The sequence below is a fragment of the Sinohyriopsis cumingii genome, chromosome 14 (genome assembly GCF_028554795.1).
Source record: "Sinohyriopsis cumingii isolate HCF-2022 chromosome 14, ASM2855479v2, whole genome shotgun sequence".
NCBI lineage: Eukaryota > Metazoa > Mollusca > Bivalvia > Unionida > Unionidae > Sinohyriopsis > Sinohyriopsis cumingii.
The window spans coordinates 29,248,700-29,274,769 of NC_142974.1; the positions used below are offsets into that span (position 1 = coordinate 29,248,700).

The window sequence follows — 26,070 nt, forward strand, 5'->3', positions numbered from 1 at the left end:
CACACCACCACAGATGTTGCCAAAATTAGAATTGGAGACCTACTAAAGTTTCTTTCCAGAGAAACACTAGCACGGATGTTGCCAAAATAAGAATTTGAGACCTTTAGATTGAAAAATCGACAACCTTCCACAAATTCTTCCCTGGAAAGTAACACCAATATTAGAATTTTTACTGAGAGAACGTTGAACTATTGTGTGGATAGATAGATACACCGTGATACATTGAAGCAAGGAGAGAGAGAGAGAGAGAGAGAGAGAGAGAGAGACAAAACGGAGTTTAAAAAACTGAGAAGTAGCCGTGTAAGAATTCATTTAGCTGACTCCTATCGCTGCATCACCTTTATGGCATCAGTGGCAAGGACATGTTTCCGAAATATACCTAGGTTTAGACGAATGAATTAGGGTAATTTAGTTAAGATCTTTCGTGTAATGAGATATAATGAGAGGAGTAGGTGAAGAGAGACTAGCAGCACATTTCTGAGTTGATTGTAACCTAGCAGGATAACAAATTGTTTGAGAGGGAGTGGGAGTAAAACAAACAGACAAAAAAAAAAACAAATATAGGGTGATATGAATGCTATGGGGTAGGTAAGATTTGGTCTCTGAATTGTCAACAGAAGACAGAAGGGTACTGGGAGACTGACCATTCAACCAATACAATACGAGCATCAAACCTACTTATATTTATGTATGCTGTGGGACATACACACACTATAAATTGCCTAGTTTTGAAATGTTTCTCATCGATTGAGCGATCATTTGTCACATTGTATTGCACTCATCCTGCATTATTTTTAACCCTCGTTCCACATCACGTGACACACGTGTGCGCAATACTTTGAGAATAAATATATACCATGTTTACACTCATGTGAAGGACGGCAGCATGAATAGTGTTTACCCTGCCTAACACTTCAAAGAAATTAATTCAAAAGTTGATACATTTGCTGTAAATTGTCCTACTTATAGTTTAGTCTTGATTTTATGTTATGTCCTCTGAAGGTTTAATATGTAGGAATGTGAAATATTCACATCGTTTTGATGTTAACAGCAGATACATTTATTATAATCAAATTTATTGTGACTGAGACATAAGCTGGCCAATTGAGAGAGAGAGAGAGAGCAACAGACAGAGAGAGAGAGAGAGATAGATTACATTGGTTGGATTATTCTTTACATAAGGTTAATTGGTGTCCTCTGCATGCCTAATCTGACGACTTTGTTTGATATTTCTTTGTATTACTTCCACCAAAAATCATAGGAGTTACCGGTCTATAGTCTTTAACCATGTAAAAGAAAAAAGTGAAACCCAATAACCTTTTTACGAGTCAACAAAAATATTTTCCCTAGAATATAAGCAAGCGTTTGAAACAAAAAATTACAGTATTGTAAATTAGATGCCATATAGTCCTAAAATGTCATAAATTCAAATGCATAGAGTTTCAAATGAACTCCAGTCGGGCCGAACGACTGTTGAAAATGCTTTAATGCATTTTTGCATGGAGCTACATATGCCGCTCATAAGGTTTGAATGATTATCTCCATAGATATAGTTGTGACCCTCCAGTTAACATTTCATTAACACATATTACATATGTTGGATATAACAAAAGATCTCACAAATCAGTTAATATATATATATATATATATATATATATATATATATATATATATATATATATATATATATATATATATATACTGAAATTTGAGCTTTTTGGTTATAACAAGCATACGTAGTTTTGGTATTCAATAATAGGATGAGGGAAAGAAGGGTTTGGGGTGGAAATGTAGATTTAACGGTAATACCAATCGCATGTAACACTTGTGTGAAAAACATCATGCATCTGACACACATAAGTCTAGTCCACCTTTATGAAGATTTAGAGGATGGATCCATAAACAATTTTTACCATGCTTGGCACTTCATGAATGGCATTTGCAAAGTTAGATCGATTAGAAGTAAATGAGTTAACATTATGTTCTATACACGCCGATCCTGTTGAAATATGGCAATTTAAGTTGACTTTGTATTAACGGCACTTAAGAACGTGCGCTAAATCTTATAGAAGAAATAAGAGTAAAGTTCATCTCATTTTCGTTTTGTTGCAAGTGGATGGTATAAATTCTTGTCTTTAATTATTATCCAGATAGTTAGGGAACCAATTCTCAACATTTATAGTTGATTGCTCTTGTCTGTAAAAGTAGACTTATAATTTATATATTCTATTTGCTTGAGAATAGAAACATTGTTGCATATTTATGTCTTGTGAACATTGTGCATGAATATTTTGCTCAGGATAGGTTTTGGTTTAAAAACCATCAAGCCATATGAAACGCACAAGGTTTAAATGGCTATATTTATTCTGCACACAGTGTCGGATAATGGTATGTATGCTGTAAGTGGAATATTGGTTAAGATACAGCTATACTAGTTAGGATAGTGAATTAGTTTTAGTTCATTACGTAGGTTTTGAAAGAGGAGAAACAAAATAAACAGTGAAATATGTACAACAACTTCTAGCACCATGCAAACACATAAAGGGTGACTACAGTAGAAACTATTTCACTTTTACCCTGCAAAACATTGCATGGAAGTCAGTTTGAAAATTAATACAGTTTGTTGTAAATTGATCGCCTTTCTGTCCGACTTGAGCAGTAATTTACTGTCTCGATAGACTATAGCAAACTTCAGTTATTAGTGATTTGTTATGTTGACAAATGATTCGGTGGATAATGTACTCATACATTGTATAAGGACTATGTTATTACATCCTCAGTTTCTTTCTTCGATCTCACGCCAGAGATTTTATCGAAGTTGTGTTTGTCCCTTATGGGATGATAGAGAGAGAGAGAGAGAGAGAGAGATAGATAATAGTTTGGAGGATTCAGATTAAACCATCATGCAACTATCACATGATAAATGTGTGCACAACCCCCTAAATATGAGACATGACTAGCGTTGTCATATTTATGAATATTGGAAATATGGTTCGATATATAGTGTTAAAATTACACTGATTGACAAATTTATTTGAAAGGTTGCTCCGATTTGTAGTAAATTGATAGACTTTGTCCTTACATTTGAGCTTACCCTATGTTCTCTAAGAGCTTAATCTATAGGAACATGACTAATTAGATTTGTTACCTACGGATTTAGACACATGAAAGTCTATATCATACTGAAAGGAGTATACTAACGTCTTTCCCCAGAGACACACCACCACAGATGTTGCCAAAATTAGAATTGGAGACCTACTAAAGTTTCTTTCCAGAGAAACACTAGCACGGATGTTGCCAAAATAAGAATTTGAGACCTTTAGATTGAAAAATCGACAACCTTCCACAAATTCTTCCCTGGAAAGTAACACCAATATTAGAATTTTTTCCGAGAGAACGTTGAACTATTGTGTGGATAGATAGATACACCGTGATACATTAAAGCAAGGAGAGAGAGAGAGAGAGAGAGAGAGAGAGAGAGAGAGAAAACGGAGTTTAAAAAATGAGAAGTAGCCGTGTAAGAATTCATTTAACTGACTCCTATCGCTGCATCCCCTTTATGGCATCAGTGGCAACGACATGTTTCCGAAATATACCTAGGTTTAGACGAATGAATTAGGGTAATTTAGTTAAGATATTTCGTGTAATGAGATATAATGAGAGGAGTAGGTGAAGAGAGACTAGCAGCACATTTCTGAGTTGATTGTAACCTAGCAGGATAACAAATTGTTTGAGAGGGAGTGGGAGTAAAACAAACAGACAAAAAAAACAAACAAATATAGGGTGATATGAATGCTATGGGGTAGGTAAGATTTGGTCTCTGAATTGTCAACAGAAGACAGAAGGGTACTGGGAGACTGACCATTCAACCAATACAATACGAGCATCAAACCTACTTATATTTATGTATGCTGTGGGACATACACACACTATAAATTGCCTAGTTTTGAAATGTTTCTCATCGATTGAGCGATCATTTGTCACATTGTATTGCACTCATCCTGAATTATTTTTAAACCTAGTTGCACATCACGTGACACACGTGTGCGCAATACTTTGAGAATAAATATATACCATGTTTACACTCATGTGAAGGACGGCAGCATGAATAGTGTTTACCCTGCCTAACACTTCAAAGATATTAATTCGAAAATTGATACATTTGCTGTAAGTTGTCCTACTTGTAGTTTAGTCTTGATTTTATGTTATGTCCTCTGAAGGTTTAATATGTAGGAATGTGAAATATTCACATCGTTTTGATGTTAACAGCAGATACATTTATTATAATCAAATTTATTGTGACTGAGACATAAGCTGGCCAATTGAGAGAGAGAGAGAGAGCAACAGACAGAGAGAGAGAGAGATAGATTACATTGGTTGGATTATTCTTTACATAAGGTTAATTGGTGTCCTCTGCATGCCTAATCTGACGACTTTGTTTGATATTTCTTTGTATTACTTCCACCAAAAATCATAGGAGTTACCGGTCTATAGTCTTTAACCATGTAAAAGAAAAAAGCGAAACCAAATAACCTTTTTACAAGTCAACAAAAATGTTTTCCCTAGAATATAAGCAAGCGTTTAAAACAAAAAATTACAGTATTGTAAATTAGATGCCATATAGTCCTAAAATATCATAAATTCAAAGCACAGAGTTTCAAATGAACTCCAGTCGGGCCGAACGACTGCTGAAAATGCTTTAATGCATTTTTGCATGGAGCTACATATGCCGCTCATAAGGTTTGAATTAATATCTCCATAGATATAGTTGTGACCCTCCAGTTAACATTTCATTAACACGTATTACATATGTTGGATATAACGAAAGATCTCACAAATCAGTTTATATATATATATATATATATATATATATATATATATATATATATATATATATATATATATATATATATATATATATATATATATATATACTGAAATTTGAGCTTTTTGGTTATAACAAACATACGTAGTTTTGTTATTCAATAATAGGATGAGAGAAAGAAGGGTTTGGGGTGGAAATGTAGATTTAACGGTAATACCAATCGCATGTAACACTTGTGTGAAAAACATCCTGCATATGACACACATAAGTCGAGTCCACCTTTATGAAGATTTAGAGGATGGATCCATAAACAATTTTACCCTGCTTGGCACTTCATGAATGGTATTTTCAAAGTTAGCACGATTAGAGGTAAATGAGTTAACATTATGTTCTATACACGCCGATCCTGTTGAAATATGGCAATTTAAGTTGATTTTGTATTAACGGCACTTAAGAACGTGCACTAAATCTTACAGAAGAAATAAGAATAAAGTTCATCCCATTTTCGTTTTGTTGCAAGTGGAGGATATAAATTCTTGTCTTTAATTATTATCCAGAGAGTTAGGGAACCAATTCTCAACATTTACAGTTGACTGCTATTGTCTGTAAAAATAGATATATAATTTATATATTCTATTTGCTTGAGAATAGAAACATTGTTGCATATTTATGTCTTGTGAACATTTTGCATGAATATTATTTTGCTCAGGATAGTTTTTGGTTTAAAAACCATCAAGCCATATGAAACGCACAAGGTTTAAATGGCTATATTTATTCTGCACACAGTGTCGGATAATGTTATGTATGCTGTAAGTAGAATATTGGTTCAGATACAAGTATACTAGTTATGATAGTGAATTAGTTTTAGTTCATTACATAGGTTTTAAAAGAGGAGAAACAAAATAAACAGTTAAATATGTACTACAATTTCTAGCACCATGCAAATACATAAAGGGTGACTACAGCAGAAACTACTTTACTTTTACTCTGCAAAACATTGCATGGAAGTCAGTTTGACAATTAATACAATTTGTTGTAAATTGATCGCCTTTATGTCAGACTTGAGCAGTAATTTACTGTCTCGATAGACTATAGTAAACTTCAGTTATTAATGATTTTTTTATGTTGCCATATGATTTGGTGGATAATGTACTTATACATGGTACAAGGAATTTTATTATATCCTCAGTTTCTTTCTTCGATCTCACGCCAGAGATTTCATCGAAGTTGAGTCTTCCCCTTAGGGGATGATAGAGAGAGATAGATAATAGTTTTGAGGATTCAGATTAAACCATCATTCAAATATCACATGATAACTGAGCACAACACCCTAAATATGAGACATGATTCTCTTAGGTCAGATTTGGGCTATAAATTGTCAACATAAGACAGAAGGGGACTGGAAGACTGACTATTCAACCAATACGTAACGAGCATCAATGATGTTTATATTTATGTTAGTCGTGGCACGTACGCACAATATAAATTGCCTAGTTTTGAAATGTTTCTCATCGATTGAGCGATCATTTGTCACATTGTATTGCACTCATCCTGAATTATTTTTAAACCTAGTTGCACATCACGTGACACACGTGTGCGCAATACTTTGAGAATAAATATATACCATGTTTACACTCATGTGAAGGACGGCAGCATGAATAGTGTTTACCCTGCCTAACACTTCAAAGAAATTAATTCAAAAGTTGATACATTTGCTGTAAATTGTCCTACTTATAGTTTTGTCTTGATTTTACGTTATGTCCTCTGAAGGTTTAATATGTAGGAATGTGAAATATTCACATCGGTTTGATGTTAACAGCAGATACATTTATTATAATCCAATTTATTGTGACTGAGAGATAAGCTGACCAATTGAGAGAGAGAGAAAGAGAGAGAGAGAGTGAGAGAGAGAGAGAGAGACAGCGATTAAATTGGTCAGCTTATGCATTACACAATGTATATTGTGTCCTCTGCACGCTTCATCTGACGACTTTGTTTGATATTTCTTTGTATTATTAGCTACTAATATCATAGAAGGAGTTACGAGTCTATAGTCTTATTCATGTAAAAGAAAAAAGCGAAACTCAACAACCTTTGTAAAAGTCGACAAATATATTTTTTCCCTAGAATACGAGCAAGCGTATGAAACAAGAAACTACAGCATTATTAATTAAGTGCCATATAGTCTTAAAATATCATAAATCCAAATGCATAGAATTTCAAATGAACTCCAGTCGGCCCGAACGACTGTTTAAAATGCTTTAATGCATTTTTGCACGGATCTACATATTTAGTTCATAAGGTTTGAATTATTATCTCCATATTTTTAGTTGTAACCCTCCAGTTAACGGTTGATCAACACATATTACGTATGTTGGTTATTACCGAAAAGCTCAAATATCATCTCTCTCTCTCTCTCTCTCTCTCTCTCTCTCTCTCTCTCTCTCTCTCTCTCTCGGATCAACTGTATTCTCTTTAGGTTTCATCCCGTTAAAACAGTTATGAATAAGGCTATGGACCTTGCCTACTTAATTTCACTTTCATTTGACATGTCCATTGTAATGAGATTAGGTCACGAATCATTCAGAATAGCTAAATGCATTTTGGTATGAGCATAGTAGGAATACTTTTGATGCCATTCCCACTTTTCCAAGAAAGATTATTATTATTATTATTATTATTATTATTATTATTATTATTATTTAAGGTTATTGAATATGATTTGGTATATAATGCTGAGGTTTTGAATATCATACACATCCGCGTGTGCATTTACAAAAACAAAAAACTAGTAAAAACCTGTTAGTGTGTTCTTATTGTGTTAGATGTTGGACGCAAAGACCGTAAAGCTATTTACTTCGATACAAGAGGGTGTTTTGCATTTTGTCAATCACTTGTGTTCAAATTGCTGTGTATTTGCAATGCCCTATATCTAAACTGTAAACATGTACCCGCTAAAACGACAACGCGCCTGTACTTGTAAAGCTGCCAGCATCGTGCGCCACCTATAGGTATATAAGTATATTAATATATAGCCTGCGTTTTATCCTCATACCAAATCCTACCCGTCGAGCGAGTGAGTACAAGGTAGATGTCATACTATTTCTTCTTCTTCTATTCTTCTATCCATACATGCATATATTCAAACAACACAAACACGTACATAAATGTTTTGAAAAGTGTTCATTTACATGCAATGTATATTTACAATGGAAGAGTTTATCTGATAAAGATAATTTTTTCTTTCCAGAATTATAAAGTATTAAATACCTTTTCAGACTCAGACGTTAACTTTAGTGAAGAACAGAAGGTGACTTGCATTATTGTCCTTGTAGATGCATTATAAACACCTTATACATTTCTTGTCTTCTATCTCAGGTCTTCAGGACATTCAGTTATGTTATATAATGCGAGTAGACTTGATGTGTCCTCCTGCTTTTGTAAGGCGCAACTGGTGACCTAAGTAATAGAGCGTCAGCCTCGGATGCGGATGATTGCCTGTTCTAAAGGCAACCAATTCATAATATAGACTTAAATTGATAACGGAACCTGCTTTGTTTGGCGACCAGCATTTAAAACTTAGTGTTAGGACTGGTGTCTAGATAATGTGATTGGGTGGGAAATGATGATACATGTCTGCGGCACAATGCCCCATTGCTATATACCGATATAAACTGCCATACTGCAGAGATTATAGCGGTATGACTAACAAATTGTTAACGCTGCATTAAAAAACCAGATCACACAAAAAGTACTGGTTTGTTTTGGTGTTTCAAGGAACAGCTGCACAATTACTTACTTAGTTACAGGATCATTTGATTAAGTTTATTACCCATGGACACATCATGGAAGCTGACCAGATTACATGCACTGGTACAATTCGGTCCCGCATCATTTTGGTTTAGAGTTCTAGTCTAGCATATGAACCACTGAGCCATTGCAGCTTCTGTCTACATTAGTCTCCTCTTACTACATTTAGGAGACCACATAAGTTCACATTGTTCTCACTACCAATCCACAAGCACAAGTCCAAAACTCCCAGCCCGGGAAATGTGGAGTATTGGACCAGAAGGTTGGAATCTTAATCCTAAAATCAGGATTAAGATAAATCATAATTTACCTATGATACTTTGTAATTACATAAGCATAAAGAGAACTGTGGAAAACTAAAGAATACTGTCCTATTGCTACCACTCTTTTTCATTCCAATAAAAAATCTGAAGTATATAAACATGAAAAAGTAGTATTAGATCCAAATTGTAGAAACGAATGATTATTTAAATATGGGGTAATATTGATAAGCTTGATATCACAATTAAAATTGATCTAACATACTCCATATCGACACCTAATACGTATTGTATATAGCAATAATAAAGCACACAAAAAAATAATGATTGTATAGTGAGTAGATACTAAAGAGCAACTCATGTGACATGTTACAGTGAACATAATGTAGATATTTATATTGTTCTGAAACGTTGTATTTTAATAGTATAAGCAATGCATACGCCAGAAATGTATTTCTGAGACTCCTCCTTAAATATGCAAGAACGTCTGTTGTTGTTCATGTTGCTGAATAAGATAATATATTGAAAGTATAATGATGGCTGTCCAGGATCTTTAATTAGAGTTGAAAACTTACCCATATGTTAAAATATTTTCTTTACCAAGATGGGCAGTATCATGTATGTTCCGTTACATAAGCTACCCGAATTTGAATGTTTATTTGTTTTTACTTTGATGCTAACTCATAATTCACAATATTTACGGCATGTTTTATATTTCTTTGAATTATGTATATATTCTAAATAATAATTGATCACATGATGTATATATATATATATATATATATATATATATATATATATATATATATATATATATATATATATATATATATATTTACTTCTGCAAGTTTAATACTCTTTAAGTTGATCCTCTCTAGTCATCATTGCAATTGCTAAAATAGGTTACGCAAGCATATGTGTTTCCAGCACAGTATAATTCAAATTACCAGAGGAGTAACCGTTGATTGTTATATTGCAGATATTATTGTAAAACTAAATAAACCAAACTTCTTCAACAACTAATTATTTGCAATGGTAATGATCGCTGGAATGGCAAAATACATGAGTCATAACACGTCTCGAACAAGGAAACTCTGATAAACTTAGTCTATAAGTTTCATTTTCAGATTGGCGTATTGTATGCATATTATAATAGTTTACAATTACATTAACTAACACACATCAAAGGCAATGGCGGATTATTTTATATAATTACACTGATAATTGGTCACTACCCAGTGAAAACGTAAATGCGTTTATAATTATGATTAGAATGAAGCGTTCTTTTCAACAATAATGCATGATAATCGAACTGTTTGTTTCCCAGCATCATCACCACATATACAATTATGACACAATATAGAAAATATGAGTCTATAATAAATCCTGAAACTGACTGCATTCACGCAATTCTTTTTTTCTAGAATGCATCCTGTAATGCTGTTCGAATTGTGAAAGTCGTAAATTTGTTCAAAGAGCATGATTAATAAACAAAACCAAAACACGTTTATATTTTAACTTTGTTTTCATCTGTGTATTTCGATATTTTTCATAATAACATTAATCATCTGTATTATGCTGATAAACATAAACACCTGTCCATCCATGTATGCGTGAATGCATGCATACATACATGCATACGTGCATGCACGCATTCATCCGTCCATACATCTATATATAGCAAAAATAAATAAATGAATATATCACTTTTCTACACCACTGTGACCGAATAAAATGTCCGTAGGAATGTTAAGCATGTGATGCATAGTTTAACTGGTTTATGAGTGATATTAAATTTTTGAATGTTCATAATCATTGCTATAGTTTTAAGCATAGGTATATATTAACCGCGTAGACATCACCTTTTTCCCACTCAAACAATACCTTGGGTATAACAACATGCATAGGACATGTATCCCTTGAAAATAACATCTCCTGTGCAAATTCGCCCATTTGTGTCTACCATTTTATGAACCTATCATGGATTAATTTGAGTATTCATTGGCTAGTTCATGTATTAGTTTGATTTTGTTTTCTCTATTCGTGACGAAAAGTGGCATTTCGTTTGAAAATGTCATATATTTCTTTTCCATATTCCATTGCATAAGCGCATACATGAATACAATTTTAAAACATACAATTGGGATTTTTTTTCTACTAAATGTGCAAGGATAATTTTACTGTCTCTAACATTAACTTTTTTATATTCTTTCAGAAACATGGGTAACTCAGTAAGTATTAACATGTATTCTCTTAGCCTAGATGTTCAAAGTGTTAGAAGATTAGTATGTGATTAAATAATTTATAATAATAAAGTAGAAGCTCAACAATCATCGGTTATTTTTTGATGACTTTGAATTTGTCACGAAGGCTGGCAAAGTAGTTTAATCATGAAGCCATATTCCCCGCAGGCGTATCTTTTTAAATCAAGAGGAATGTTCACACCTTGTATCTGTGAGAAACGTGCTTACAACTTCTTTTCTGTGGGAGCGGTGAGGACGGTACTGTGGCCAGTAATAATATACTGAATCACGTATTCAAGTTCAGTGTACAAGGATGTGTAGGTACCACGTGTGTCTTAGTTCAGTTTTAATTCAGATTTATGATTATGCTGCAGGTTTTCTGACTGATTAAGAAGAATTGCACAATATAACGATGCACTGATCTGATTATATATTCTAATTGTTTCCAGTATTCATGAATGTGTAACTCTACATGTTCTGAAAGCCAGGAAGGTGTCAATATGTTCATATATTTCCTTATATTATGCATATACCGCTATCGTCAGAAAACGGAGGTCGCATTTACTTGTTGTAAAGATGCATTATTGTTATCAGTTAATATGTATACCCATGATCTTTGGTCAATGAATCAATTATGCTATCTTTTCAAGGCAGGCGTATTATGTTATGGCATTATCCGTCTAGTCCTCCATTGCCTGTCATCTTGAGATGGAGATACTGATAGGTCATTGTGTACATACATAACAAGCCTAGGCCTTTGTATGCTATTCATGGTCTTGGGATAAAAAATTAGAACAATAGTCTAATGAAAATGAGTTAGTTTAAAGCTTTCATAAATTTAATCAGGAGAAATGGTTTTACATTCATACAAATTGCTAAAAACGAAGCAAAAGTACTTTGCCAGCATATATATGACTGCGATGATTGATTACGTAATTACAATTTATGTCAGTTCTTTAAATGGATTAGAAAAATAATAAATATATGTGTAATCTATTGATAAATACCGAATTGCTTGTTGGTGAACATTTTTCGAAGCAACAATGCAGGATTCACTAGTAGCCATAATATTGACCTATTTCCTTTTGTTAAAGTGTATATTGTTATTAAGTGGCATAATTCCAAACATTTTGCAGCTCATTTAATAAGACACCTTATATTTGTGTAAGGGGCAGTAAATAATTCGATACATGCAATCGATCCCAAGTAATATATGATCTCTGCTATGGTTTGACTGTAAGTATTACTCAAGTCCATGGTTCAAAAAATAAGCTTGTAGCTATACAAATTGTATTAACCACTGTTGTTTCTTTCTGACTGATGTCAGTGTTTGATTTGTCAATAATAAGGAGATGTTAAGATATTTGCAAGAGGTGTGGTATTTGAAAACAAAACAACATTTTCTCTAGAACTTTTTAAATCCAAATGTTATTATTTTCCCAGTGGTGTGATAATACAGCAGGTATTCAAAATACGTTGGGTATATATTAACCTGAATAATATGAATTGTAATGGACTGAACCAATCTTTTTTATCTTCTATGTCTTGTTTGATGAGAAGATTGATCTATGCTTAAGGACTATGTCCAGGGACCGAAGGAGATTGAATTGTTGTAATTAACTTAACATGCAAATGTTGTGATATATACATTGTCTAAAATTCCACATCCTATAACAGCATACTTCTTACAAACTTAATTGTATCTGTGTACATTTCCACCGCTCCGGTGGCCTAGTGGTTAGAACGTCCGCCTCGGATGCGGGAGGTCGTGGGTTCGATTCCCGGCCGATTCATACCAGAGACTTAAAAAATGGTACTAACAGCTGCCTCGCTTGGCGTTCAGCATTAAGAGGTTAGTATTAGAACTGGTCGGCCTGGTGTCAGGATAATGTGACTGGGTGGGACATCATGCTACATGTCTGCGGCATGATGCCCCAGTGCTAGACATCACTATAAACTGCCACATTGCAGACATCGTAGCGATATGACTGAAAAATCGTTAAAGCTACGTTAAAAATCAAAATCACATCACATCACATATGTGTACATTTCTTTCTTTAGTTGATTAATTCATTATGTAATCAATAAACGTTTCGTGTCGTCTTAAGTTATATGCCTTAATTAGTTTTAACAGTTACTGGTTAAGGCCTCTACATCCACCTTGACTAAGAAAATATAAATCCTGACGGAATAAATCGAGATTATGGTTTGACTAGTTTTGTATAACACTTGTAAACAGATCTCCAAGAAGTATGTAAAACAAATACGGTAATATAGAGTTCATGGTATTTATAGATATGCATTGCATTTCATTCAGTACTATGTGGCAAAATCGATTTTTTGGAAGAATATTTTGTTTTAGTTTTGTTTCTTTACTTTATCTAGCCCAGTTTGATCATATTCAGTTTATATTTTGTATATTTAATATTAAATCAATTGCCTGAAGTATATTAAACATACATTCAATGCCGTTGATTCTGATTGAATAGCATTTGTTAAACGAATTAAAACTAATCTAAAATAATCTACAAACTATACAAACCAAGCACATAGTATTATTGAATATTTCCTCAAACAATACTTTATACCAGATCCATTCGCCTTTTCTCAAGTCTACTGGAGAAGGTTGTATTGTACCATGCGTGCACGCTACACCGTTCCTACCATCGCTATAGAACACCAATTCGATACAAATAAATTTACGACATATCTCACTCCACGCTTCATACATCCAATTTCTTTTCAAAACGCAAGAGAATAAATGAATATTTTATCATAAACATCAGTTAGTTTAGGATATAAGATTGATATATGCTGTCAACCTTTGCCAACGATATTCTATTCTACAAAATTAAATAAATCTCCTGATCGATATTCGTCTAATATTAAATCAGTGGTGTACTACATTCCTTTTTTTAGACAATATTTACAATCGAACACAAATCAAAATAAGCGTATCAAGACATGTGCATTACTTAATTCGAGCTGTCGAAAATTGCGAAGTTGTGCATATTGTTCTTACTTTGTATAACTAAGAATAAATGTTCCATTTTATTAGATTCAGATTTGATGGTTCAGACGTATCAATGCATGACAGAATACATTTTGAAACCAACTAAGCAAGGAATATATTTTCGTCTTTTACACCACCTTTATTACGTTTTTCAGGACAGCTCACCAGCTTATGATGTAAGTAGTAATGAATCTAAATAAGCAGCTATTCTAAGCAGATATGTTTATGTATGCACACTTTGGATTATTTTCGTTGGGTTCTAAAACCCGATTAATATTTCCGTAGACTATTTATGTTATGAAGTACCGTTGCCTAATTGCAATAGCCAGTGTAACACATATGTTTGTAAGTTCGTTATCAATACAACAATTTCAAGATGTGAGCTTCAGTACAAAAATATATACGGATCTTCTCAGAATTACCCATGCGTGATTACAAATGGCAATGGGTGATAAGTTCAGTTTCAGACCGGGGTCAACGACTTCTATACCCAATCACATTTCTTTTTTCTTTATTGCATGTGTATTTGGAGTGTAATCCGTACAGGTCAGATATCATACACGTTGCAAGCCATGTTCGACAACACTCAATAGTTTACTCTAGCTGGACTCTATACTTTCAAACTGCTTACTGTATTGTAACAGTTTGAAAATCACATTCCCATTTTCCAGTAAACAGATATAATTTCTGAATATTCCATAGAAATCGTCTACAGCTTAGTCTTTGTATTGACACTTCTTCGGGCGGACGTTTGACTTTCTGAATAAACAGGTATTCTAGAATGAAGCCATACTGAAATATTTTTTTCAAGCAAAACCGGCCACAACGGTTGCCTTCGAGATAGTTGCTGCTACATTAATCCCAACTGTTGATCATACGTTGTTTCAGCATTCGCAATTATAGAATCATCCAGGGCAACTGTAGTCTAGTCGATGACAGATATCGCATCAGCGTACGACGATATATGCTGGTCTGCTTTGTTTATTTCTTTTCTTTTTTGGTAGCTTTCCTGGTCCACCACAATTGTTCATTAATAACATCACCGTGAAGATCAGTTGGTGGAGAGGCTGGTTTTGTTCATCTGTAACATGCACACGTTCAGTGGTCTTTAAATACCGATACTAAACAAGGTTAATGGAGTTTTACGTCCGAAAAATTATTCCAAATTTTAGTATTAACTTTTACACATTTTACTTAAAATAGAGTTTTTCATTACTATTACCAGTAGGAAAATGTGAAATAAAGACAAGCTGTTGAAAAAATTTCAGAATCATATTAGTTATGTGTATGTCCGCATCATTGTTCTGTTGGCTTTTTTTCAAACACTAACGTCCTTGCAACAAGTTCTTGCATTTCGGGAGATTTGTGAATGCCCAGTCCATCACTTCTGACATTCTTTCGTAGACAAATTATAATTAACCTGTCGACTATATAATCGTGATGCTTATATAAAGTTTACATTAACTATATTCACTGTGTTGGATGATAAAATTAAAGGCCCTGAAAGAAGAAACAAAATCCATATTCTGTATTGATATAATGCTTCATTGTTGCATCTTTTATTGATTTTACGAACATTAAAAAGAGATATTTCCAAGAATTTAGGTTTCATCAGTGACGAATATTATGTCGTGTACTCCACTGGCATCACAATCAATCAAAGTTGAAGCTAATAATACGATACAATGTCTCCAGTTTTTATACCAACTTGTCTGATCTATGTAATCAAAGCACCAATTTATCTCTAGCAGCTTAGGGTGCAATATCTATATTCCTAAAACAAATGTCGAGTTTCAAAACTGTATTTAATCAATAATAGCAATGAAATATTGCGTCAACCATGTTTACGTATACTGTTAATCATTATTTAATATGTATATCTTTTGCTCTCCCAGACATGTAATTTTTATAAAATAACTCATAATGAAACCGTCATAACCATACATATTTCTTCGAGCATAATATCACATTTGTTTTTGTCTTTTGCGTTTATGTTTCAGTCTCCTCTTCATGTAAGTATTAACATACCTGGAATTTGCATCTACTTCTTGAATGAACAAGACATTACTCTTCGGTTTGACTAAAAAATACATGTATATTTTTTATTATGCTGGGCGTTATCATCTACGTGGGACGAAAACATAAACAATTCGTGCTAAAGAAACAATATGCTTTAGATTTAACGAGTATTCACAATTAATAGAGTAGTTAAATAACGTATGCATGGCCAACAATTTCGGAACGTTATTATTCGTTTTGATGCTTCATTTCCAAGGTTCCAAAATTGGAGCAGCTGTTAACAGCGTGGGAAGTACTGGCATGTAAATGTGCAAGCAGGAGGACTCATCCATGATGGATCTTCAAAATATGAATTGTAAACAATTCCAGTTTAAATGCACAATCGCGAGAAACTTACATTAAAAAACTATTGCTCCTCATCATTTGATCAAGCAACAACTTGGAACACCCGACGTGTTCCCCACACGCCTGTGATATCAGTAATTTCCTAAATCACCTTTCGCACATTCCTAACATCAAGCCAGTTAATGATATGCTTTTTTCAATATGTATGTATGTATGTATGTATGTAAATATGTATGTATGTATAATATGTATGTATGTATGTATGTATGTATGTATGTATGTATGTATGTATGTATGTATGTGTGTGTGCGTCTGTGTGTGTGTATGTATGTATGCCTGTTTGTGTGTGTATATGTATGTTGTGTGTGTGTGTGTGCTGCATGTATGTATGTATGTATGTGTGTGGGGGTGGGATGTGGGAGGATGTGTATGTGCGTGTGTGTGTGTGTGCGTTTGTATGTATGTATGTATGTATGTATGTATGTGTGTATGTATGTATGCATGTATGTATGGTTGTATGTATGTATGTATGTATGTATGCATATAAATATATATATGTTTCAGTCATGTATAGGGTTTGCATGGAGGTTGTTGCAAAATACAGTGAAATTTTACACACGTTTAGAGAAGTTTTGTGTATGATATCTATCAATTTTTTATGTTCTTTCAGGCCCATGAGTGGGCTTCTGTCGTAAGTATTCAATCTTTCTAAAAATAGTTGCCTGCTCTTAGAAAATAGGAATAGTATGTATGGATAAGAGATCGAAATGATGTTTAAGACAATGTTATTGACAGGGAACTGATATTCATCAAAGTTAAAAAGTTAGTACTAATCATGTTTAGTATTTCTCATTAATTTTATTAACTTAATTCGAAAACCTTTGCAATAATATTATTGACATTCAACATAGAATATCACATTTGTTGTGACTGGGTGCATAATGATGCTCTCGTCTATTTGCGTATTCAAAGCTCATTTATAATGATTTCATTTTCCTAGCAGACATATCTGTTATCAATCCATGATGACATATGCACCCATTTTTATGTCCGTTTGAGTGAAATATTATGTTACTACTATTATTTTTGTAATCTAACGCAGGAAATATACTAAGAAAACGTATGCGTTATAAAATCGAATCTGTACTTGACTGTATGTAAAATTGCTGGTATTATAGATAAGTTCATTAATGTGTAGAAAGAAGTTAGCTATTTGCGTCTTAGCAAGAAAAATGCATTTGCCCGGTGAAAATAGTTATTTTCAAGTATGTACGTTTGACTGTATCTATGTATGTATGTACGTACGCACGCACGCACGCATGCATGTCTACATGTATGTATGTGCACATACATGCGTGTGCGTTTATATGAAAGTATTTCCCAGTGCGACCACCATGAACACGTCCGATGAGGTTAATGATTAATTCTACGGAGATATGGCCTTTAATCCATACGTACGTAATTGTCAGTCCGTATATATAATTCGAATACCATTAAGGTGTTTAATTATGTTCATGTGTCCCTGTCTCGAGTTCCTCTATATATATCTTCACGAAAAGAAGGATATGATCGCCGCTGTTGTAAACGAGCGATACTACATTAAGTAAATATCCCTGAATGACGACCTTCATATTGTGTTGACAATTGCATTGATTTAATGACAAGCTTATACTCGTATGGCATTAGCTGCCTAAACATCCAGTACGTATTGATTTTCTGGCCCATACGTTTATTCGTCTGACAAAGATATTGATGAACTATTTCCAAATACCGATGCAAAATCTTTAATTGTTGCGATGTTTGTAAGTGTCTGGTCAGTACTTTCTCAAGCTATCATGACACTATTATGGCTGTATAACTAAAACAAAATAACAAAAATCAACAACTAAACAAGATATAATCATTTACAATTTTATATTGTATTGCTCGCATTTTATATTATACCAGACATATGAATATTGATTAGTGGAATTTCCAGCGAAGAATGCACCATCACTGTCAGGTTTATGAATTGTGTACTAAACTCGAACAACGATTAGCATTATACTACTAGTCAATGTCGCCTCTGTTTCTTATTCTGCTTAACCATACTGTTAAAGAACAGAAGCAAGGAGCAATTATGTACATTGTCCGATATATGTATGCAATACCAATAAAACTATCTAATTTTCAAACCGTTATAAGATATAATTTATCTGGAACGTTTAATATGTTTTCTTCAAATAAGAAGTAAATTATAAATTAACAGTGATTTTCTATGACTCAAGTGAATGAACCATAGAATATATAATGAAATCAATTAAAAGTGGTGAATTTTATTGCGTATTAAGTTAATTTTGTCACGTTTTTACAGACTAAGCAAATCACTTCTATGGTAAGTATTAGACTATCTAAAATAGTATTATGGTCAGAGTACATATGGGATTATGTTGCATAAAAAAAAAGATATTTAAGACTGGTATATGTGTTGCAAAATATATATTACGTGATTACCATTAATGGTTTAGCATTTTGTTTTCTTATATCATATTTGACTTAATATTTGGAGCGTTCGGTAAGGAAAGAAAACTACATGAACAAAAGACAAATTAAAACAAGCAGAAGAACAACTTGACAGAGTTTTATAATTATATGTACGTGTATCATGTTCTCGAAACCATTCATAAAAGCAATATTTTTCTTTGTTTTGTTTCTCGTATATACACATCTCAGAGCAATGTTTCAACCCTCGCAAAATGCGTCTAAAAGATAAATTATTCAAAATACTGCTGTTGTTAACTTTTAATTTTTTGGCACCATGTATACACATGTATCCTTTAGGGATCCTTTATGCTGTCTTAATTGTATCATAACATAAGCATTGAAACCAACAAAGCTAGGTATATTTCCGTTTTCAATAGCACATTTATTATCATATTTCAGTCGAGCTCCTCTGGATACTCTGTAAGTACAGATTTATCTAACATAGAAGCACTCTTTGTATTTATTTGTGTCCAAATATGTATTGATGTTACCATCATTCATCTTATTGAATATATTACACCTTTACAAATCTCATTACGTGATCCTAATTTTTTATCTTTGGAGTATAATGGATCATGGCTCAAATAATATATCTGGGCTGTGATAATATCGGTTGATACGCACTTCATGAGGGAGAAAACTTTAATAATTACTACAGATCAGTCATAATGATAGAAAGTTCCGAATTGATTAAACAGTTGTTAACCATCAGTAAGTTATCGACCACATGAGCAGCCCGAAGCCGATCAGTGCGTATGGATAAATGGCATATCTCATTACAGAAGTGGTGAAGGCATACAAAATCATCTTCTTTTAAGGCTTCAACAACATATTTGTTGCTGATGCCTGTTAACGGTCAGGTTTCATAATTGATAAACGCATCGATAACGGTATTACTAAGCAAACCAACTGAATACAACCTAATTGACGCATACGCAGCCTTCTGCCAACTAAAGCTATGATGTACATATGTATGTATGTATGGAAGGATGGATGTATGAATGTATGTATGTATGTGTGTATGTATGTATCACGATTTAGCAAAACGTAAATGTAGATTGTCTGTATGACTTTTCCTCTCATTAGGTAAAGCGTCTTCTGTAACGCTTGGAGTAGACAATTAACAGTTGAAGTTTCGACATAAAGATTGTATTTTGTTAATAGATATATATATATATATATATATATATATATATATATATATATATATATATATATATATATTGAAAGCAAACAAGTGTGTTATATTTAGTCGTGTGTATTACCAACTTCGTATGTTTGCTCTTGCAGGGCAACTCATCGAGTTCTTCTGTGAGTACTATTTATTCATCTGAAAGTCAGATTCCACCTAAATACAATAGTCACTATAACACGCCTCTGTGTTGCTATTATCCTTGTAACATTTCAGGGAGGTATGCTTTATTATGAAAACACTTCCATCTGGTGATGATTACCGATTTCAGCTGATGAAGTTGGCTTTGTTTCTCTCTCTCTCTCTCTCTCTCTCTCTCTCTCTCTCTCTATATATATATATATATATATATATATATATTATAATAATAATAAAAACAATCAAGCTTGTTACATTTTGTGTGTATTACCAACTTTGTATGTTTGATTTTACAGGGCAACTCATCGAGTTCTTCTGTGAGTATTTGTTATGCATCTGAAAGTCAGATTTCACCTAAATACAATAGTCACTATATCATACCTTTGTGATGCTATGATCCTTATAACATTTCAGGGAGATACAACTTATTATTACAACCCTTCTATCTGGTGACAAATACCGATTTAATCTGATGTAGGTGGATTTACATCTCTCTATCAGGATTTATCTATCTATCTACGTTTCTCTCTCTCTCTCTCTCTCTATATATATATATATATATACATATATATATATATATATATATATATATATATATATATATATATATATATATATATATATATATATATATTTGGGTGCATGTATTACCAACTCTGTACGCTTGCTTTTACAGGGCAGCTCATCGAGTTCTTCTGTGAGTACTTTTCATGCATCTGAAAGTCAGATTTCACCTAAATACAATAGTCACTATATCACATCTTTGTGATGCCATGATCCTTATTACATTTCAGGGAGGTACTACCTATTATGAAAACCCTTCCATCTGGTGACACTTACCGATTTAAACTGATATAGAGTGGATTTGTGTCTCTCTTTCTCAAGTTATATATATATATATATATATATATATATATATATATATATATATATATATATATATATATATATATATATATAACACTACTCTATCAAAAATCGAACTTCATTTACAGAGGCAATTTCCTATTGTAGTATGCATAGCAAAGGCTTTGCAAAGAGCTTACAATGTTACATAATTTAGTTGGTGACAGCGCGTGATGTGGAGCCGGGTATGTGAAAATAGGTGAAATTATAATGTTTCTTATCACATGATGTGCCGCAACCAGATGACAGTTCTGGTCGTGTAAATACCCACTGCGTAACTACTAAGACGGACGGTCGAACAAAGCTAGATGTTATGCTTCATTCCTTATTAACAAACAGCAGAGACATAACACAGACATCCAGTAAAAAACTCTTTATACATCTTACCCCATAATTAGTATTTTAGAAGCACATGTCACTGGTTCAATTTAATGAATGCCTGAAAAGAGATGTTAATGTTGCGTAACTTTATTTTACTAAATATCGTATGAGGAGAGTATTACTCTCGTTTCATACATATCTGTAATCGTAAATATATAGAGACTAACATCTTCGTTTTAAAATCGGAAAGCTATGAAACTGAGCTTAAAATATGCCAATATACACTAAGCTTAAACACAATGTATGAAGAACATAATTCAAAGTACCCCCATACTCTAATATAAAGACAATCTAGGTCCTTGGCAAAAAACAACTGAGCCTGAATAAAATGTCATTAAAGCAGTCAATATTAATTATCATAGATTTCATAATGTTTCAATGTATTGTGTTGCTAACTGTTTTATTTACTATTATATGACAACAACATAGCGACGATGCTCATGATGATTATAATTATGCTCCCCATGCTATGGGGCGTGACAGTTTTTTTTCTTCATCCTAAATGAAGATGTCAATTATGATTATGTTAATCCTGCTAGTAACACAGGAAGGCCTTTGATACCAACATGTACAAAGGAGATCTAGTAGTATGAGGATACTGTAGGCGGAAACGATTTTTGGCAGGAAGCAAGCGAGCGAGCAATTTAGAAAAGTAAACACAAACAATGATTCACACAGAATGGCCTTGATGATGCATCCTTCGAACATGTGCATATATGTTAGTACGTTCGTGACCAGACCTATGCAATTAATTGTATTTATGATAACACGCATTTATGTAATGTATGTTGCCAGAAGGTTTTAGTTCCATTGCATACTATTTTTTATCAGCAACCATACCGGTATAAATTGGTCAGTACCTTCATGACCGAGCTTATAGACATGGTCAAGTAAATGTTCTAGGTTTTAAAGTATCCCAATGTAATAAAATATTTTAAACGATTTTTTTGCAGCTTTTTTATTTAAATATTTATAAGTTATGCTGTTTTAAGAATCTTGCAAAATATCCAAGACATGTAAATGTATTAAAGAATGCATTTTGAAACAATCTAACCGGGTTATTTTGCATCTCGTTCAATTACACCTTTATTATTTTAATTCAGGGCAACTCGTCGGGCTCAGTAAGTATTTAACTAAAACGAATAAAATAAATTCCCTAAATATATATATGCATTTATAAGATGTTTGTGTCCTTTTTATGTTGCAGACATATATTCGGAATATAGTACTCGAATGAAATGGATTTGTACCTTTAATCATTGTTTTATTATTTACTTTTTCAAGCAGCTTTTTCCTTAGGAAATTATCGTAAAAACGCTATTCCAGATGACATTATTTTTTTTAACCGTTCTTTTCCTCTGAAATCATAAAAATGTCATTTTCTGTTTGACTCAAAATAATGCCATACAATGGCTCACACATGCAAATGAGTTAGGTGTATATTCCATCATCTCTAATGACCACTTTATTGTGTTTTTCTTCAGGGAAAATAGGATTATGGATTTGTAAGTACTAATCTATCCAAAACGTAAAATATCTATGCATAGTAAATCCGCAAATATATATATATATATATATATATATATATATATATATATATATATATATATATATATATATATATATCGTCTACATATATCACATAGTATCGCCATCCACAGCAATGGTACAATATTACGAACGTTTTATTAAATTTTAAATAACTATTTATATATTTATAATCAAATTATAAGTAATGTATACGATCTGGCAGGCAGAGAATGGTTAAGAATGTAACTATATATATTTATATTTATTTATTACAACATCATAATTTAAATAATATCTGTGATGAGCATATGTCGTGACAAAAGATGATATTGTTCTTAAAAGTTAACTTTAGATTCAAAGAATGCAGTCACCATTTTCAAAGAACAGTATTTTAAGCTATGGTGACACTAAGTCACAAAGATAGATGCAAGCTAATAGATTAAAATGCAGTATTGTTTTATAAAGATAGTTGTTAAATTACAAACATATTTTGCTAAAACTCATGTTAGTTGAAGCGTTACAATTAGATTTTAACAAACAAGCTCTTGACAGAGAATTAGATTGATAATTATTAGGCATAAAGCATATATCAAACAGTACAAACACATCTATCCCGTTGTATGAATCAACCAACGGCGAGTAAAGCTAGATATCACTTTTACATACTATTAGCCGCGATTAGTAGTGTAAAAAATGATTCACGTTCAATGTTGCAATTATATATGTTTTTTTTTACAAATAAGTAACTGTTAAAATAGGAATAATTTTTTCTTTTCTAATCTACACATGTTAGTCTCTTATTTTCATGTGTTCCAGATGGTTCCTTGAACGCAGTACCAAAAGATGACCAAAGGGAACCAACCACCAGGGAAGCACGAAACTATTTATTCCAGATGCTAAAATGAATGAAATTCATTCTAGCCGTTTCTTTGTTATTTAAGAGTTTGGTTGTCTTAAAATGAACATCAGAAGATGACAACAATCTACATGTTTATTAGAACTTGAACGTTTTAATGTTTGTTCTGCAGTCGGCAATTTAATTTTAAAGGAACGTCAACTGATGGTGTGAAATAATGTGCCATCAGAATCATGATATTATCCTCTTATACAAAAGGAGTCTTTCCCTTTTTTATGTACTATTAAACATTTTGTCTAAATTATTCAACATTTAATATGCATCACATCACCATGACATTAAAAAGGATTATCGACTGTTTATGATGACTTGTGCTGGCCAATTAAAAATGGTATAGGAAAGGCAAAAGAGTTAGTATAACCACTTGCATTCCTGCCTGCAGTCAATATAATGTTTAAATATTTCTAGGTTCATATACAGTATTGTTTTTAAGATGACCGCTTACATGGAAATTTTAAACGTATCTCTGCTTATCAACAATTCACTAATTCTGAAAAACAATATACGTAAAAAAATTCAAGTATAAACCTAATTTTTTCTCTTTGAATCAACTTGCATACATGTGAATGAATTGATTGTATTTTGTGTTTTTGCATCTGGAATAGTTGTTTGAAGTGAGTTTGTTAATTTCTTCATTAATATTTGTATAGTCTGCATTAGTTTGTTCTGCAAGTTATGGTACCCTTTTTATATATAAAAACTTACTTGTGTGTTTTTAATTATCTGATGCATTCGAGCATGTTTCATGTAGGAGTTTGAAAAGGTGATGATAGCTAACATAGGTTAATGTCCAAGAATTAATATGCAGTACATATATTAAATGTTTAAGAAGCCACCGTACCAAGTTTAAACATCCGGTGCATTTTGAGGTTATATATATATATATATATATATATATATATATATATATATATATATATATATATATATATATTTAGAGTAGTATGTCTCCTTCATAAGATTTTGAAATCTAGATCTGAGAGACATAAATTTGTAATGTATACACATAACCTATATTATACATAATATGTATAACAGTGAAACCTAAGTCTTAAAAAACAAACGTATTTTGTTGTGAAATCCTGTAGTTGCTGATAGCGAAATTAGAAGTGATAGTCAGTATATCAAATGCTATATATGTACAGAAGGAAAAAGGAGTGCGAATGCAATAAAAACTTTAAACTGAATTATTATTCTTTCTTTCTTCATTCAGCATACGCAGAATTTCAGCAGTTCTTCATTTTCAGATATCATCGTTCCTGATTTCACGTGTCTACACATACACAACACTATTATTTCGTTCTCAGGCTCTACATAATTCGTTATGACTGCTTAATGAAGGTGGCAACTTGCCATAAGAAATGGGGGAAGAAGTTGAATACTGAGAAATGAAGGACAACAAATGCGTGCAGAAATATACATGATTAATCTGAGTTCAGTTTCGAATCCATATTTGTTCATCTGACATTGACAGTAGAGGTAACATTAATAAACATAGCAGAAGTCATTGCATATACAATGTTTTGGGAGGTGCTCCTGACCTCTATAATTGAACATCTTGAAAATCGAATCAAAAACCTGTCCGATTGTTGAAGAATCTCAACGAAAGGTTTGAAACCATAACGATCACAGTTTTATAAAATCTCCAATACAATAATGTCCAAAACTCTAAGTTAATATTGATTTACTATGCTGCATTATGGTACAAATAAATGGCTGAATTAAATATATAAACGAACACTATATAATTGTCAGCCTGACCGTTGCTGCTCTTTGACTGTTAAATGTATTTGAACTTGAACATAAAATCAGCTACGAGTTTCAAGTCGGTACACTCAGTAACTTGTATGGGCATGTCAGTGTTCAGGTCAAGACAATGTTCAGGTCACGACAAGGTGAAGAGGATATAATCTGTGAACTAACCCTGACTGTCTGAAAACGTCTCTTTCTGCACGTTGTGATAAAATAA

The 26,070-nt window shown here is 32.7% G+C and overlaps 1 protein-coding gene across 1 annotated transcript in view; it reads left to right on the forward strand.

Annotated features, from left to right (window-relative positions):
- LOC149783494 (uncharacterized) overlaps nt 1-25,288 on the forward strand; it is a 178,520-nt gene extending 153,232 nt beyond the window's left edge. Inside the window, exons 3-13 of the mRNA XM_089931748.1 lie at nt 11,111-11,126; nt 14,307-14,327; nt 17,186-17,206; nt 18,869-18,889; nt 19,438-19,458; nt 20,329-20,349; nt 20,665-20,685; nt 21,045-21,065; nt 22,759-22,776; nt 23,140-23,160; nt 24,002-25,288. Coding sequence (XP_089787874.1) covers nt 11,111-11,126; nt 14,307-14,327; nt 17,186-17,206; nt 18,869-18,889; nt 19,438-19,458; nt 20,329-20,349; nt 20,665-20,685; nt 21,045-21,065; nt 22,759-22,776; nt 23,140-23,160; nt 24,002-24,032 — 233 coding nt within the window. The 3' untranslated portion in view covers nt 24,033-25,288. The remainder of the gene's footprint in view (nt 1-11,110; nt 11,127-14,306; nt 14,328-17,185; nt 17,207-18,868; nt 18,890-19,437; nt 19,459-20,328; nt 20,350-20,664; nt 20,686-21,044; nt 21,066-22,758; nt 22,777-23,139; nt 23,161-24,001) is intronic.
- The last annotated feature ends 782 nt before the right edge of the window (nt 25,289-26,070 follow it).